Here is a 15,076-nt window from a genome sequence, read left to right as displayed (position 1 = left end):
TATCTCACTAACAGTGAAACTCAAGGAACTATCAGAATACTCATCTTTAATAATAATTTTTAAAGTCCCTAGCATATTCTGGTTCCATTTCAATAGCTGTGTGTACAAGACAATGATTTTTCTTCTCTTGGTTTGAGCATAACTGAAAAGCAAATATGGCCCTGCAGTTTGAAGGAAATGTTCCTGAAGCATCACTTTGCGTTATTTTTAATTCTCTTTATTGCAGTTGAGCCAAAGGACCCTCTGAAATCTTCATGAATCTGTAGGACACATTTTCACAATCAGCTTAAACCTGCTCTACTTTGGCAATACTATCCTGGCTGTGTTTTGCTTTGACTCTGGTAATTGTGGTTGAGTTCAATCAGCCGAAGACACGCCCTACAAAAAGTTCTCAGAAAAACCCTAGCAGTTTTCTTGCTTCGCTCTGATCAACAGCCTGATCAAACCAATACTGTGGTTGCAAAAACATCTGAGCCAGCACAAAAGAGGTGATGGGAACTTATATCCTGGGAGGTGACACGGAACCCCTAAGCTTCTGGTGGCAGCACAGTTATAGATAAACTTACGTCAACTGTGAAACGGTAGGACTAGGCCATGGAAGCTTTAGTTTTAAAATGCACTAAATACATTTTACCAAAATGACCACAATTACACAATATTAACTAGTGACCTGGTGTGAATTCATTCACATACTTTAAATTTGCTTAAAATTTCTTATGGACTTTTAACTTTCTACTAAAATGCATTATGTCAGATAAAGTATCATCTCTTCTCCCACAGTGACTAATTTGACAGTCATGAAACCAAGTGTTTAACTCTGATCCAGAACAAACTTGTATTGATGAATAACTGAGTAATGCAAGTATCCAGTACTAACAGTTGCAGAGCCCGAGTTACACTAGAAAAGGACTGCCAGGAGGCCTGTATCAGTACGAGTATACCAGGAAATCCTCTTAGGGACTCACAGCTTCCACTGGGAGAAACCATACTTTCAGTAGTACTGCTTATATTAAAGCCCCACTCAAAATAACCTGCACCAATAAAAAAAAAAATCAAATCTGAGTGTCTTTCCACAAAGTTTCTGCCGTTATACTAACTCTTACTAACAAACATTTCTGTGTGTTTTGCATAAGTAACTCGATCTTTAATTTGTTTTATGTTTTTTTTTCCTAACTTTGAGAATATAAGAAGTACTAGCCAATTGGAGCTCATTTTAAATCACCTCTTCAAAAAAATTATGATGCTCGGAAATATGGTTGTTCACGCCTGAACGAAGCATGTTGAAATGCTTACAGTGTGCCCCCTTTCACATGGGTGGCTGGCTCTGCTCCAGGGATGACTGAAACACACCAGGTGGCTACCACACCATCACAGCTTCACATTCAGTTCAGTCATCCCTGCTGTAGGCATGAGAAACATTCAGGATAGGAACAGTGGAGAAAACAGAAGACAGCAATTACTTCAGTGGTCAGAATTTAAACTCCCCGTATGATGAACTAACTTTCTTCCTTAGCATAAACAAACAAACAAACAAGAGTATGTAATTAATTTTCCTATTTGGATGTTATTATAACCAGTCCCAATGATGATGTGCTAGCTTGTCTCAGTTTGTTGTTACAATATTGTTATCTAACTCTTAAAACTGGACAATCACTCTTTTCAGTACTACGGAAATTTTCAAAGCAAAATTTTCAAAGTAAAATTTTCTTCCAGTATAAAACATCTTGTACTTTTAACTACCAGCTGAACTGCTTTAAGTGTACAGAACAATATGCACCCATTAACAAGAAAAGAGAAAAAACCAGAATAGCACAGAATGTAGCAGAAGAGGTTCAGCTCAGGCTGTGCCACACTTTTTGACACAGCCCTGACAAACTGCTTAGAGGAGACAGGCCAAGCTGCTATGGCACTTTGCTATTGCAGTCTCTCTGCCCCGCATGCTCACTGCTTTTCTATTGAACCAATTCAACCCAGTCAGCTGACAGAATGGCTTTCTTCTGAGTTAGCAAGCTGACTCAGTTCAACAAGATGTCCTATGGGTGCCAAAGCGAGTACAAGAGGTGAGGAGGGACGACGTAGTAGACAGAAGGGGAAAACACTAACCCTTTTATAGTCAACAAGCACTTAATGTCAGCCTCGTTGTCTCAAAATGACAACTGTCACTTCTTTGGGCCTCAGTTGTCATGTAGGTACGGATGACAACACTCTATGTGGTGAAGTTTCCATCAACATAACTGAGTTAAAAATGAGGCACTCAGAAATAACACATACGTAGATTTGTTTTACAGCTGAGCTTCAGTAGGCTTATTGAAGGAGAACAGAAATCATCAATTTACTGACCTTGCTACAATATAATTGATAGCCCACAACACACTGCAGAGTGATGGTTCAGACACTCAAAAGAACAAAACCAAGATTTTGTGTCTTGATGGTTCTCACACATATTTTCATCTAAACCATACATGAAGGAAATTTTAAAAAATGAGCATAAATAACTCAGAATTTGTGTGTAGTGCACTCATGCATTCTTCCTAGGTGAAATCAGTTGCCATCATATTTTAGCTGCAAGAGTATCAAGTATCATAACACGGGACCAGAAGCACGGAAAAAAACTTAAAAGAAACAGCATTATCAAAGGAGGAAATGGATCAAGGTCCAAAAAGATACCACAGCTAGATTACTGCAGCCAGAGCACAACAAACAGCTACACTTCAGAAGACTGCTTGCAAAGTAATTTATAGATTAATTAATGTTTACTTATATAACTTTCTATGCATTTTAAAGAATATTAGGGGAACACAACATCCAGTTCTGTGGTCTAAAGCCCAAAATTTTCACAGAAATCAGCAGCAATAATGACTGCTTATCACTTTCCAAGACTCAGTCTCAAATGAAAAAAACTGTCTTATTCCTCTTTTGCATGAGACTGAAAACTGCTATTAAATCTAACCACGTAGCTCATGATTTTCAACTGTCTATTCTATACTAAGATTTAACTCACCATAATGAAATTCTGATTTATTTCTTACTCACTGATTTGGGTGTTTGGGAAATGTCACTCTTTCAATATTCTACCTTTTTACAAGTTATAAGTAATTGAGATGAAAACCTTGAAAATCATCCTGATACATTTGTTTTTCAAAACTGAATCATCTGTACAGTTCCATAAAACAATGGGCAAATAACCCTGGTTCTTTCTGTACTTTCTTCTATTTCTACACTGGTTTTGCTCTGTTTTGTTGGTTTATGGGGGTCACAGCATAGGTATTCCCAGTGGAAATGTCATATTACTTAAATTCATTAAAGTACCTTTGTGTCCAGCGTGCAGGGTGAAGCCCATGTTCAACTGCAGCATTTTCTGCTGGTAAACCAAATGCATCCCATCCCATTGGATTTATCACCTGTCAGCAAAAAGAAAAAAAAACAAACACAACCTTACATAATTTTCTGGAATGGCATCAACAACACACACAGACCTCTAAATAATAATCAGTGTTCTGCATCCAAATAATGAGCAGTGTTTTGCATTGCAGTATTTGCTTTGTCTGAACTGAACCTCTTCCAAACATGCCCACTACGGCTAGGTCTGTTTTAAAAGATGAATATTGCATACTTGCTATCTACAATGTGATGTTAGAGGGAGCTTAAAGTATTATGTAATAAATCCCCATGACTATTTCAATACCAGGTTAACAATGACAAAAATCAATCTTTGTAGATTTGTGTGGTGGCCAAAGTTAGCAGTTGGTGCTACTGCTAAACAGAACCAAATATTCATCCGAAAGGAGGAGGAGAAGAAAGCAAGCAAAACTAATTGAACCAACAGTTTTATAACAGTACCTGATGTGTAGCCTACTATTTTTTTTCCTTTTGTTGAAGAAAAAAAGAAAAATACCCTATGATAACCTTAAATCCAACAGATAAAGTTACGAGGATGGGGGGGAAAGTTTTAGTCAAATTTTACTAAAAAGTCTGCAGACTGAAAAATTGTATTTCAAGACCTCAAATAAAGGTGGAGAAAATGTTTACTACAAAATATAATAGATAATTTTTTGAAGTAGATATATACCTTTCCTATTAACATGCAAATTATTTAGAAGAATAATCCAGCAACACAGTAAGTATTAAAAAAATTGCTTAATAATCAAGGAAAGAATGACCACTAGTTAGAAGCTGTCATTAAGCACACTTACATATTGGGTACCTGATAAAACCAATCCCATTTCTTACACCTACAAATGTGCTATAAATTCAACAATTATGATTAAAGTTACACAAGTTTAACAATAGCCAAACAGGATTGAGTAACATTTTAAAGGTTGTAAGAATTAAAAGAATAAATATTTTTACACCTTTAAATATGTATTTATATAAAGAACTTGTTCTTCTGTGGCACGAAAGCAAACAAGCAGTAAGCAAGCAAGCCCAGCAATACTAATCTCATAAGCTATCTCAATGTGAAAAATCTGTTCGTTTCCAAAGCTTAAGAGCTACTTTTGTCACTGGTTTAAATTATTTTTATTCTTCTTTGCCACAACCTTTCAATCCTCTGACTTCAATGCATTCTTCCATAAGAAATATTTTATAGAACTGTTTATAAAGGTGCCTTAGGCACCAGCTCAGTGTAAAAGCAACAGGATGTAACAGATGTGACTCCTCAACGTTCTCGATTTCGATACTGAGCTAAAACTAAACCTGCTGTATATCATTACTCTGCTCGTGCAGCAACAAAACCAAAGGTATTAAACTGTGATCTGTGATCAACTGTGATTCAACCCAGTACAGTAAGGGTCCATGCACAGCACAATTTTTATTTATAAATCTAATAGAAATTGGAATGCTATTCTGTGTTACAAATTTTCCCCGTTATCCAACAGATTATTATTCCTCCTGTCACAGCGTCAGAAATATAAAAGTCAGATTTCCTAACTCCCCACTTCCTCACGTTATAAGCGTTACATGGAAAATCTCATTTGGAGCACAAACCACTTGCCGACGCCCCACTGAAGCACACCTTTCCCGGCCTTTCTCCTCTCCCTCCCTCTGCTAGTAATTAAAACTATTGGTATAAAAGAGAAACAAAAATGAAAAAAAAAAAAAGGTAAACTTTACATAAACTACAAATCTCAATAGATTTTTGTAAGGACACAATAAATATTAGTTTCTGCAGCTCAGCTCTTTTTGACCATTATTAGTGCTGACCACCCGGCTCTAGACAGAAATGATCAAATAAACCATTTTTTTTTGTCCATGTAGAATACATATTTTCTCTTATTTAAACACTGTTCCTTTAGACAAATGCCCTACATTTGCATCCCTACAAATACCTTCTTTTTCTATAAGCTGATGCACATAAAGTGAGATTAAAAAAACTACTCTTGATTAAGTGCTATTCTGGCTATAGATAAGCAGCCAAAAGCAAGGCACAATCTCATTTCTCACGCTCATGAGCAAAAGGATGTGGGAGGAACAGCTTCACTACCGGTGACAAGCTCCCCAAAAGGGCTGACTGATGCTCCAGACAGCTAATGTGCAGACATTTTATCACTGTACCATCAGTGCTAGCAGGAGTTATCTGCTCACGCAGATCTTCCCAATTCTAGCATGTATATTAAAAATATCATACAGTGTATTCACTTATCACATTCAAAAGACAGTTCAATTTAACAACCAATAACATTCCTCAAGTTAAAGGGCTGAAGAAATAAGCTAATTCAAGTTTCAATCAGGAACCTGAATTTAAAGAGACATTAAAAATATCCTCAAATTAATCTCCAGGATAGATCTATTTATGTAGTTGCTATAGAGATGAATGTAACACACAGTGGTTTAGAAAATGATTTCAAGTTTATTGTCTCTTTTACTTCTCTACTGTGAATGCATTTGAAAGGTTTGTGAAATGCATTTGTCTAAACAATAGGTCAGCTTCTTCTGGCTGGAATGTGTTACGTATCTGCAGTTAAAACGCCACAGTCTCCACATAGCACTTGGCGTTACATCTTAACTCTGCTTAGCCAACATAAAACACAAGGCTGAGATTAACTATATCGTTCTGAAAAACATCAAAAATCTCAAGAGACATGGAAGGGGAGAAGAAAACATACTCCTAACATGTCAGAAGTTGGCACAAAGACTAAAGGAACAGTTTGACTGTTCAAAACAACAAAAAATAGGAAGAAAGCAATTTTGCAGACCAAAGGGTATTCCTTGTAGCTCCTTCATCATAGGCTCTAACCAGCAGAAAACCTGGCTGCTCCCTTCAGCATTACAGACGAGCAGAAGAAAAGAAAAAAAAGTTATCCACTTTCTTGAATGCTGACTTGATTGCTTCCCACAGCAGTCTCCAAACCTTATGCAACTGAGGGATCGATTCTGCTCGCTAGAGTGACCGTTCCTCCAAGCATCGTTCCCCTGTACAGACAGTATTTTCTCTAAGCCACAAGGAGAAAGAAAAACAAATAATGAACATATCTCGTAAGAGGAGGCCTGCATAAGTCCGCAGATGTCTACACCTGGTAAAAGACAGCAGACTGTAGTTTCACAGTCGTTTTAAGACAGACAGCACTCTCTCCAAAGGTAGCTCTGTGTTTCTGGTCTTCATGATTAAGTGGACAGGCAAAATCTCCCTGGTTAAAACTACTAGGTTAGTCTTGAACACAGAGTGCTTAAGATCCTCAGAAGTTCGCATGATCTGGCAAGATCAGCTATGAAGGATTGGCATTTTCGACCATTCAGCATACTATGTTTTGCACAGGAACATGAAGTGGCAAGGAAGTGATTTATTCGTGTGTGAGGAACAAAGTGCCTGGCAACTGCCACACTGAGCATTCTTTTCAGGATAGATTATTAAAAAGGAAAACAGTTGCATCATGAAACATTTTAGATCCCAACAACTCTGACTTCGTAGTAGTTCGCAGCATCGCTGAAAGAATCACTTCACAGCATGGTCAAAAATCTGTTATTAACGATGGCTAGAGCTCTTAACGTGGGACAAAGCAGAGGAAGACACAGTATCTTCCATTAATTCATTTCTGAGATCTCAGCTCTTCCTCTCAGAGGATTTTCATCTATTCACTGCCGTAACAATCAGCCCATCACACTGACATTAGTAGGCGAGATCAGCAAGTACTATGTAACACAAAGCTGACAATAATCTCATAACACTCAGTTCTCTGCCTCCATCAACATAACTAGGACAGACGATTCAGTGAATTTTCCTTAATGTTTGTAAGAAAACAAAGAATTTGCTCTCCTGATGGGCTCAGTATATCTCAAGACTATGACCAGGAGCTGATGTATCTTTCTTACATCTGGATCGATGCATTCTAAATTTTAAGAAAGACAGCAGAATCAGTGTCAAAAATGCCTGTAAACAAATATATTCATTTCAGAGAATGTGAGATAAGAGAGCCAAAAATGAAAATTAAGAGGTTTGCTGACAGATTAGTGAGTGGAATCAATACAGCAAAGTCTATGTTCTGTCTGTAGTTACAGCCCCATGACACACTGAACGTGAACTAACCAAGAAAGGCTGACAAAATAGGCGATCTGTGGTCACAGGTTCCAGCTGCCAGAAAACACCCCTCACTCCAGCAGCAACTTTCTGTCATCCTCCTTGCACTTATCTCACCATTGTGCAACCACACACAAGTGAGAGACACAGTAAGGACACGCAGTTGGAGAGGGGAAAGGAGAGGACTCCTTCCACTGGCTGCCTACAATTAAGCTGAACGTGCCAAAAATCTGATTTGTACATCAACAGATTACAGATTCAACACATTTGAAATATAAGATCTCCACCTGAATGCAGCCTAGATTGTCTTTAAAGTGTACTAGGCAATAATCACCATTACACAACAGCTAAAAATCACCACCACCAAACACAAAAACCCCAAGCAGGCAAGGCACACCTGCAAATAGGTTAAAATAATGAATTTTTGACTAGTGTGTACATTCTAGCAAGGACTATTTCAATGATCCGCTGCAACAGAATGCTGCATACTTGCATTCTGATAAGGCACTTTCAAATTAAGATATAATCAACCCACACAGATTTCTATCAAAACATAACTCTGCTTAAAAAATACTCTCATTTATTTTTTGTTCTTACAAGATATAAAATTCAAGAAATTATTCTACAAGCACACACTACTACAAACATTTAGAAAACAAAGGTGTCACTCATCTCCTTAATCTCACATATTCTTGTATAACATAATTGCATTTAAAATAATATCTCGTTTTCTCTCTCTTTCAAAATGAAACAGAGTGAGCTAATTAACACTTTCAGTACTCGCTACTGGAAAACTAAATTTATACAAGATTCAATTCACATAGGATACTTGTAATACTTTCCCCTTGGTTTATACCACAGAAAATAACCTGGCAAAAGGACATAACAGCCTCACACAAAAAAATGGTGGAGAACAGCAGCTAATGATGATCGGAAAATGGAACTGTATCGAAATAATTCATCCTACTATGAATTCATTATAAAGTTTTAATTAAACGTGCCTGTCTTTCTTCAATACTGTTCACTTTTACAATTTCAAGAGTATTAAGATTCACTGCTGAAAGGGAAAACAATGAATGACAATACATACAATTTAAAAAAAGATGTTCTGCATAAAATGAAAATCCTCTTTAAGTCATTTTGGGATATTGTGGAAATATCACCGACAGCATTCCAATCCTATCTATCAGGAGCAGTTTAAGTATAAGTTAAGAAATCTGATCCTAGTGTACAGGAATTTCATCCTGAATTGTTCAATGATCATTCTAATATCTGCACAACTTGCATAGGACAGCCTCGCTGTGGTATCAATTACAATTCAAAATTTTATTAAAAAGATATCACAGGAACTATTGAACTGAATCACTCTCTATTTACTGATTGCTAAGGGAATTATTCTCAGTCCTCTGAGAGGCACAAATTATCCACTTTGGAATTTATCAAAGACATGATAATGATAGCATGATAAAGCATCGGTAAATACTTTTTCCCCAAGCAGCAGCAGACTGGAAATCTGCCACGGTGAAAATCACCGTGAATATCTCTATAATTTGTACATGGCACTCTCAAATAATGAATAGGAAATCTCTTAACTTCTTACAAAACTCATACATTTGAATTCACAACATGCATGTAAATTTACGGAGAAAACACAGCCAGAAACTTCAGTTGAGATCTGGATTGGTTTACTAATACATATACAATTGTAATTTAAAATATAAAAATTACTTTTTCATAGCATTTTTAAGGAAATATGTTTCTAATAAGATCTGTGACTAGAACTCTCCATACACAAAAATTGTTTTAATTGCACTTCAAGAAAAATGTTATCCTTGACACATTTTCGAAAGAGACTAGCTCACTGCATTCATGCTAAGTAATCTATACGGGTTACAGTTCCCACGCAAAGACTTCAAACTTCATCTTCAGTAATTAGAATGTAAACAACTTATCTTACAACAGATGTACTCTATAAATCATTTACCCAGCAACCTAATCCAAGTGCATGACAGAGTTTGTTTCTCATGCACTGCCTACAGGTACTTGAGCAGTGCTGGAACAAGACAATGCTTCACTGGTCAGATCTTCGGGTAAAACAACCAGGACTTCATCACCCATCGGCATAATCAATGTGCTGACTCCGAATCAATACAACCCTGGTGATTACCTCTGTACTGCAATACACATATTCATGCACCTCCTACTGAAAACTCTGCGAAACTTATCACCCATCAGTACACTGAAAAAGTGACTGCCCATCGCGATGTTACACTTGCATTAAATCCCACCTTTGCACACCATTTAATAAATGATCAGCCAGTCAGGTATTGCAGAAAAGGCTGCTGCTCATTAGGTATTCTGTTTGATTGCCCATTTTCAGTGTCACTAGTCATCAATATCAACTACAGCTTTAATGGCAAAGCACTATTTCTTCCAAATACCAGGAGGAAAAAAGAGCAACAAATATTTATTTTCCCACTTAAAATGTTGGTGAGGTACAGGTTTCTGGCAAATATCAGTAGATTTCAGTGCATATTACCTCTCCAGAATATTTTAATTGAAACAAAATCAGATCCTATCCAGCTAGAGAAATGAAGTGGTCCTTTTTAGAAAAACAAAAAACCAGCATCCAAAGGATTTAACACTTTCTCAGTTAAGACTTCAAACTACCTCCAATATGAAGAAATTACATGAATGCATTCCAAAGAATGGTTCCAATTTACTAAAGGAGCTCTAATCCCTTTGTAAAGGCATTCAAGCTTATCCTTACTTAAGTATTATAACAAATAAGACAATTACTGCCTGTTGAGATTAAGTCAATATGAAACTAATTTACTATTTTCTAATGAAGGTGTTCCCTGAGAACAATATTTCCACCTTATTCAATATACATTACTCTCATACTCAACCATTTATACTAGTCAACTACGTACACAACATATATATTTTCCCTGATATTTTCTCTCACTGTTTATTAGACAACAAATATACATTGTAGTCTGAAGTTTTCCCTGGGAACTGTTAAGTCTCAATGGTTTTGCCTGTATTTTTCATGGTAACAGCCCATCATCATTCCTTGCTGCCTTACGAACACTTTCAACCTACCTGTATTGCTTCTAGCACAGTTTTATGACTCGCTAATCAAGGTCAATTCTACATCCATATGTGGAGATACAGTTCCTAAGATTATTTTCAATGACTCTTCCTTTTTTGTTAGTTTGGAAATGATGGAAGCAATTACTACTCAAAAATCTTACCCTAACCTTGCCTTGAATACCTGAAATGCGTTCACTTCTACTTAGGATTTTAACTTCGGAAAAATTAGTAGTCCTGAGCTTTCAAACATGCAATATTAAAGCTGAATTTTCAGAAAGAAAAACCGTATTTAAAAAAATCAATAGAATAACTTCCAAATTACTCATACTATTTTTTTTTTCTAAAGCATTCTTTCTTTTTATGTACTGCAGAATTCCAGTAATTCCCTGAATACAGGGGAAAACATTTTTCTTGGGTATATCAAATTTTCCATATGATAAGACGTAACCTGGTCATAGCCTACAACCATCACAATGAAGAAATCTTTAACAGATGGGACAACTGTGACAATTGCCAGAGAAAACATCTAGAGGCTGATAAATTAATTGCAAGGAGAAAATCAATTATAAAGACTTTAATTCTAAGTGATGGAGAAATTAGCATGGCTAATAAAGAAAAGGTTTTTTAAGGTAAATTTAAGTTCCAGCAAGTTAATGTACATCACTAACAGAACAGCTCTTAGTCTGACATGCTCAGAAAATCATTTGAGAGATCTGTAATGTCTCCTAACCGTATATGAAGGCTAAATTCTCTGGGTGCCCACCTTTGGTCATAAATAGATGTTCAAAGTGGTTAACACAACAGAAGATATATGTATTTATAGAAATCCAGCAGGTTCTACAGGCACTCACTCTTCAAATAAGCTGAAATGCAAGATTTAAAAACTGCAGAAGACTTTCAAAACTTTTCTGGAAAAAATAGGCAACTGTGGAAATCAAAACTTGCTTTCATAGTAGCTGTTGTATTTCATTGCAATTATATTATCTTTTCATTTTCTCCAAAAGTTTCTACTAAAGGTGCTTAATTCCCTTGTATTCAAAAGCTAACACCTACAGCATCCTACTGGACGTAGACAATTATTTTCCCTTTATTTTAGCTAGCAGAAGTTTTCATCTCTCTGAACAGAAATTTAGTAGATACCTCCACTATTATTGATGAGAGACGAGCTATGTCCTGAAATAACATCTCCAGTGGTCTTAACATCAAGCAAGAATCAAAAGTCCCTTCAAGAGCCCAGCTGGCTCAATAGTTTTAATGAGATCTAAGTTCTGGTCATTCAGAGGCGTTAGGAAAGATTAGTATTACAACAGATATTGTTTTTTTTTTTTCTCATTTAAAGTCTAAGGTAGTTATTTTTTTTCCTGTAATTTTAAAAACATGAGAATGCATTTCTGTGAAGCAACAGCACGTATTCAGTGCGCAGTATGTTCATCATTGGCATAAAATACATAGTATTTGGAAAGGCAGCACACTGAATAATGCAGTGACAATACCTTTAAGAGTCTCATGGATGGTGATAAATCCAGGAAACGCTCCACTTCTGCAGCACTTGTAGCAAGGAAATAGCACTTAGTACCACAACCAGCAACTAACATTTATTCCTCCATTTCATCTTCCCTGTACTCCTTTGAGGGTCTGATTCCTATATTCTTGAACTGCTCCTTCTCTCTCATACATTAGAGAGAATTCCTTTCCAAGTCTCATCCTAGATTGACTATGGCTATGTCCTTCCTTTTGTTCCTTATCCTAAAATTGGGTATTCTCTTTCCATATTCCTCCTTTCTACCATTTCCCAGATTCTTAACATTTTCCCCCTACCAATTGTCTTCTTCCTGCTTAATATGGCTGTCACTCAGGCCACAATTCTACCACAGCTTCCTCACATCCTTCAAATTTTACCCACCAGCCTTCACTGCAGAACACCAACCAGGACCCCACCTGTATACGGCAGGGACTAGGCCCTAAGCTACACCCTCTACCTACTAGAGAGAGAGAAGGTAGCAAGGGAGAAATGATGGCAGGCATGGGGTGAACTGGGAAACAAAGGAATGCGGAAGGGAAAGTGTGATTTCTTCTTGCAGACATGGCCAGTAGTTGTCTTAGCCTACCTCGTAGACTTACACTCTCAGAAGACAGCATTTCATATGTATGAGCAAGGCTATAAAGTAGGCAAGCCAAGGAGTCAGCTGCTACAGAACAGAAACTTGTGCAGTTACAGCCAGGTGACCTGATGTGTGATGGGACCCTGTTCATACAACTTATAGCAGTGATGAGAATGGGTTTCCCTCCAAGCTGGCAGAGAGGAGAAGGATGTCCCTCCCATGCAGACAAAGGACATCGACCTTCTGTCAGGAGCAGAAGAGGTGAGTTGATTTCTGTGGTGTCTGTTTTCTCTTGCCAGCTACACTTTTTTCTCCCCCATGGTCCCACCTAGAGGTCAGTAGTGTCTTCAGTCTCCACTCATAGAAATGCTGTGGCCCACTGGTCTCATTGACACTGTGCCGTACATCAATAGATTCAGGTAGCTGTTACAGCATCAGCTGTATTATTTGAGATAGCTTCTAACGATTTGTTATCAACTGTGAGTTCCGAACAAACACCACCTGTTTGTAAAAAGTCTAAAATGTCAATATTCAAAGCTCCACAGGTCATTATCCATGCATTTGTAGTCTATATTCCGACTAAGCCTTCACCTTCATGAATTTTGGAAAATACTAATTTCCTAACCAACTGTGACATTAAAACATCAAAAAAACACCCGGTCCTACTGCCAATCTTTTCTTACCTGCATCCCTCTCATTTTCTGGAACCGAGCTACTGCATCACTGATGGTGTAGACACGAACATGGCCCATGTGAAGCTTTCCAGAAGGATATGGGAACATAGAAAGCACATAAAATTTTGGTCTTGATTTCTAGAAAGAAATTTTTAGAAAGTTATAACTCCATGAGTTAGCATTTCACTTAAATAAATACATGCACACATTATAAACTGCACAGTGCCATGAAAAAACACAAGGTTCTGCTGGAACTGATCCAAGTGAGCACTGACCAAGTTTCTAGGATGAAATTTTTTGGGGCTGTAAATGGAGGTGTTTCACCAGATTTTGCTGCCATCTCATCAATTTATATTAGTATTTGTATGACACCTGAAAATTGTTTTTAATCAACTTTTACTCAAAAAAAGGTATATTAACATAACTGCATCTTAACAAATCACCATTCCCTACCATAGCATCTGTCACTAATTATCTATGTACTCCTAATCTGTCCCACCAAAAAAAGAAAATATGACAGGTTAAATTATCACCTCAACAGTTATCCTCTTAACAGTTACACAGGTGTTTTACTTTGTGCTTACAGCAAATACAGAGCTCACTCAGGACCAGTTGCTTTTTGTCAGCTGAACTGCAGTAACTCACTGAGTGACTAACTCAATCATTTGCAATTGCATGAACATCCACTGAAGGAAAACTGTTCAGCTTCACTACATATGTTCAGATCCAAAGACATCTTACAAGCAGTATCTTGCATAGTGAAAAGAAAGTAAAAATTTCATTTAGTTTGGATTGAGTAAATTGACAGAAGTTACAAAGAAAACAAACATTCTCTCTCACATAAATTATTTCTAATACACCTTGTTTACCATTGAATTTATCATTGATATATGCTTGATAAGTTCCTACATTATTTTTCTTATGTTAATAATGCAAAAAAAAAAAAAAATTATGCACAGCTTTTACTACTCTGGACCAGACTCTATTAATATTTATCAAATTACTTCTTTATCACTTTTGTCCAATAATAGCAAAATTAGAAATAATCTGAATACTTCATTGCAGTGCTACACACTATTTGCCTCTTAATATGAGATGTTATTAATTTTACTTCAACTGTAATGATAAAGTGAAAATATCATTAAAAATACAATTTAGAATTTAGTGTATGTATTCGATAAACATATGGTACCTTTGTATACAGGCACTGTAAGATATTAAAGACACAAGCATAAATTAATGCTTGCCCTGCTACATGTATGCATCCCCACTACTTTCAGTTTTCTTCCTCAGAAAAAGCAAGTCCCTTTTCTCTCTTTGATGCTTTGATAGAATCAATATTTTGTTGGACACGGGGCACATTTAGAAAAGAAGGACAAACAAACATGCAGGGGCACAAAAATGTTTTTATACCTATGTGTCTGAGCAAAATTGTGAAAGCAAAAAGAGTCAAGAGACCGAGATTACAATTGTTTTCAAGATCTTTTATTGCATGGGAAACCTTTTTTTTCTGCAAGTCGCTCATCATTGGTAAAACACTGAAAACCATAAGATATTCTTAAAAAATCACCTTCGCTTAACACAGATTTTAATGAGTCACAGTGTGTCTTGTCATAACCATCGGGAATGAGATCTTTAGAAAACTGTTTACAAAAGTTACGAATGTAGAAGATGTTTCTTTTAATACTTTA

The 15,076-nt window shown here is 36.6% G+C and overlaps 1 protein-coding gene across 2 annotated transcripts in view; it reads right to left on the bottom strand.

The window, feature by feature from the left end:
* The window catches only part of LARS2 (leucyl-tRNA synthetase 2, mitochondrial), a 90,316-nt gene that overhangs the window by 71,219 nt on the left and 4,021 nt on the right, over positions 1 to 15,076 (bottom strand). For both annotated transcript variants that reach the window (XM_054191244.1, XM_054191245.1), the window contains 2 exons: positions 13,395 to 13,523; positions 3,310 to 3,401 (listed from right to left, as the gene is read on the bottom strand). In XM_054191244.1, coding sequence (XP_054047219.1) covers positions 3,310 to 3,401; positions 13,395 to 13,523 — 221 coding nt within the window. The remainder of the gene's footprint in view (positions 1 to 3,309; positions 3,402 to 13,394; positions 13,524 to 15,076) is intronic.

The sequence above is a fragment of the Rissa tridactyla genome, chromosome 2, assembly GCF_028500815.1.
Source record: "Rissa tridactyla isolate bRisTri1 chromosome 2, bRisTri1.patW.cur.20221130, whole genome shotgun sequence".
In the NCBI taxonomy this organism is placed as follows: Eukaryota; Metazoa; Chordata; class Aves; order Charadriiformes; family Laridae; genus Rissa; species Rissa tridactyla.
This window is presented reverse-complemented; position numbering and strand designations above follow the sequence as displayed.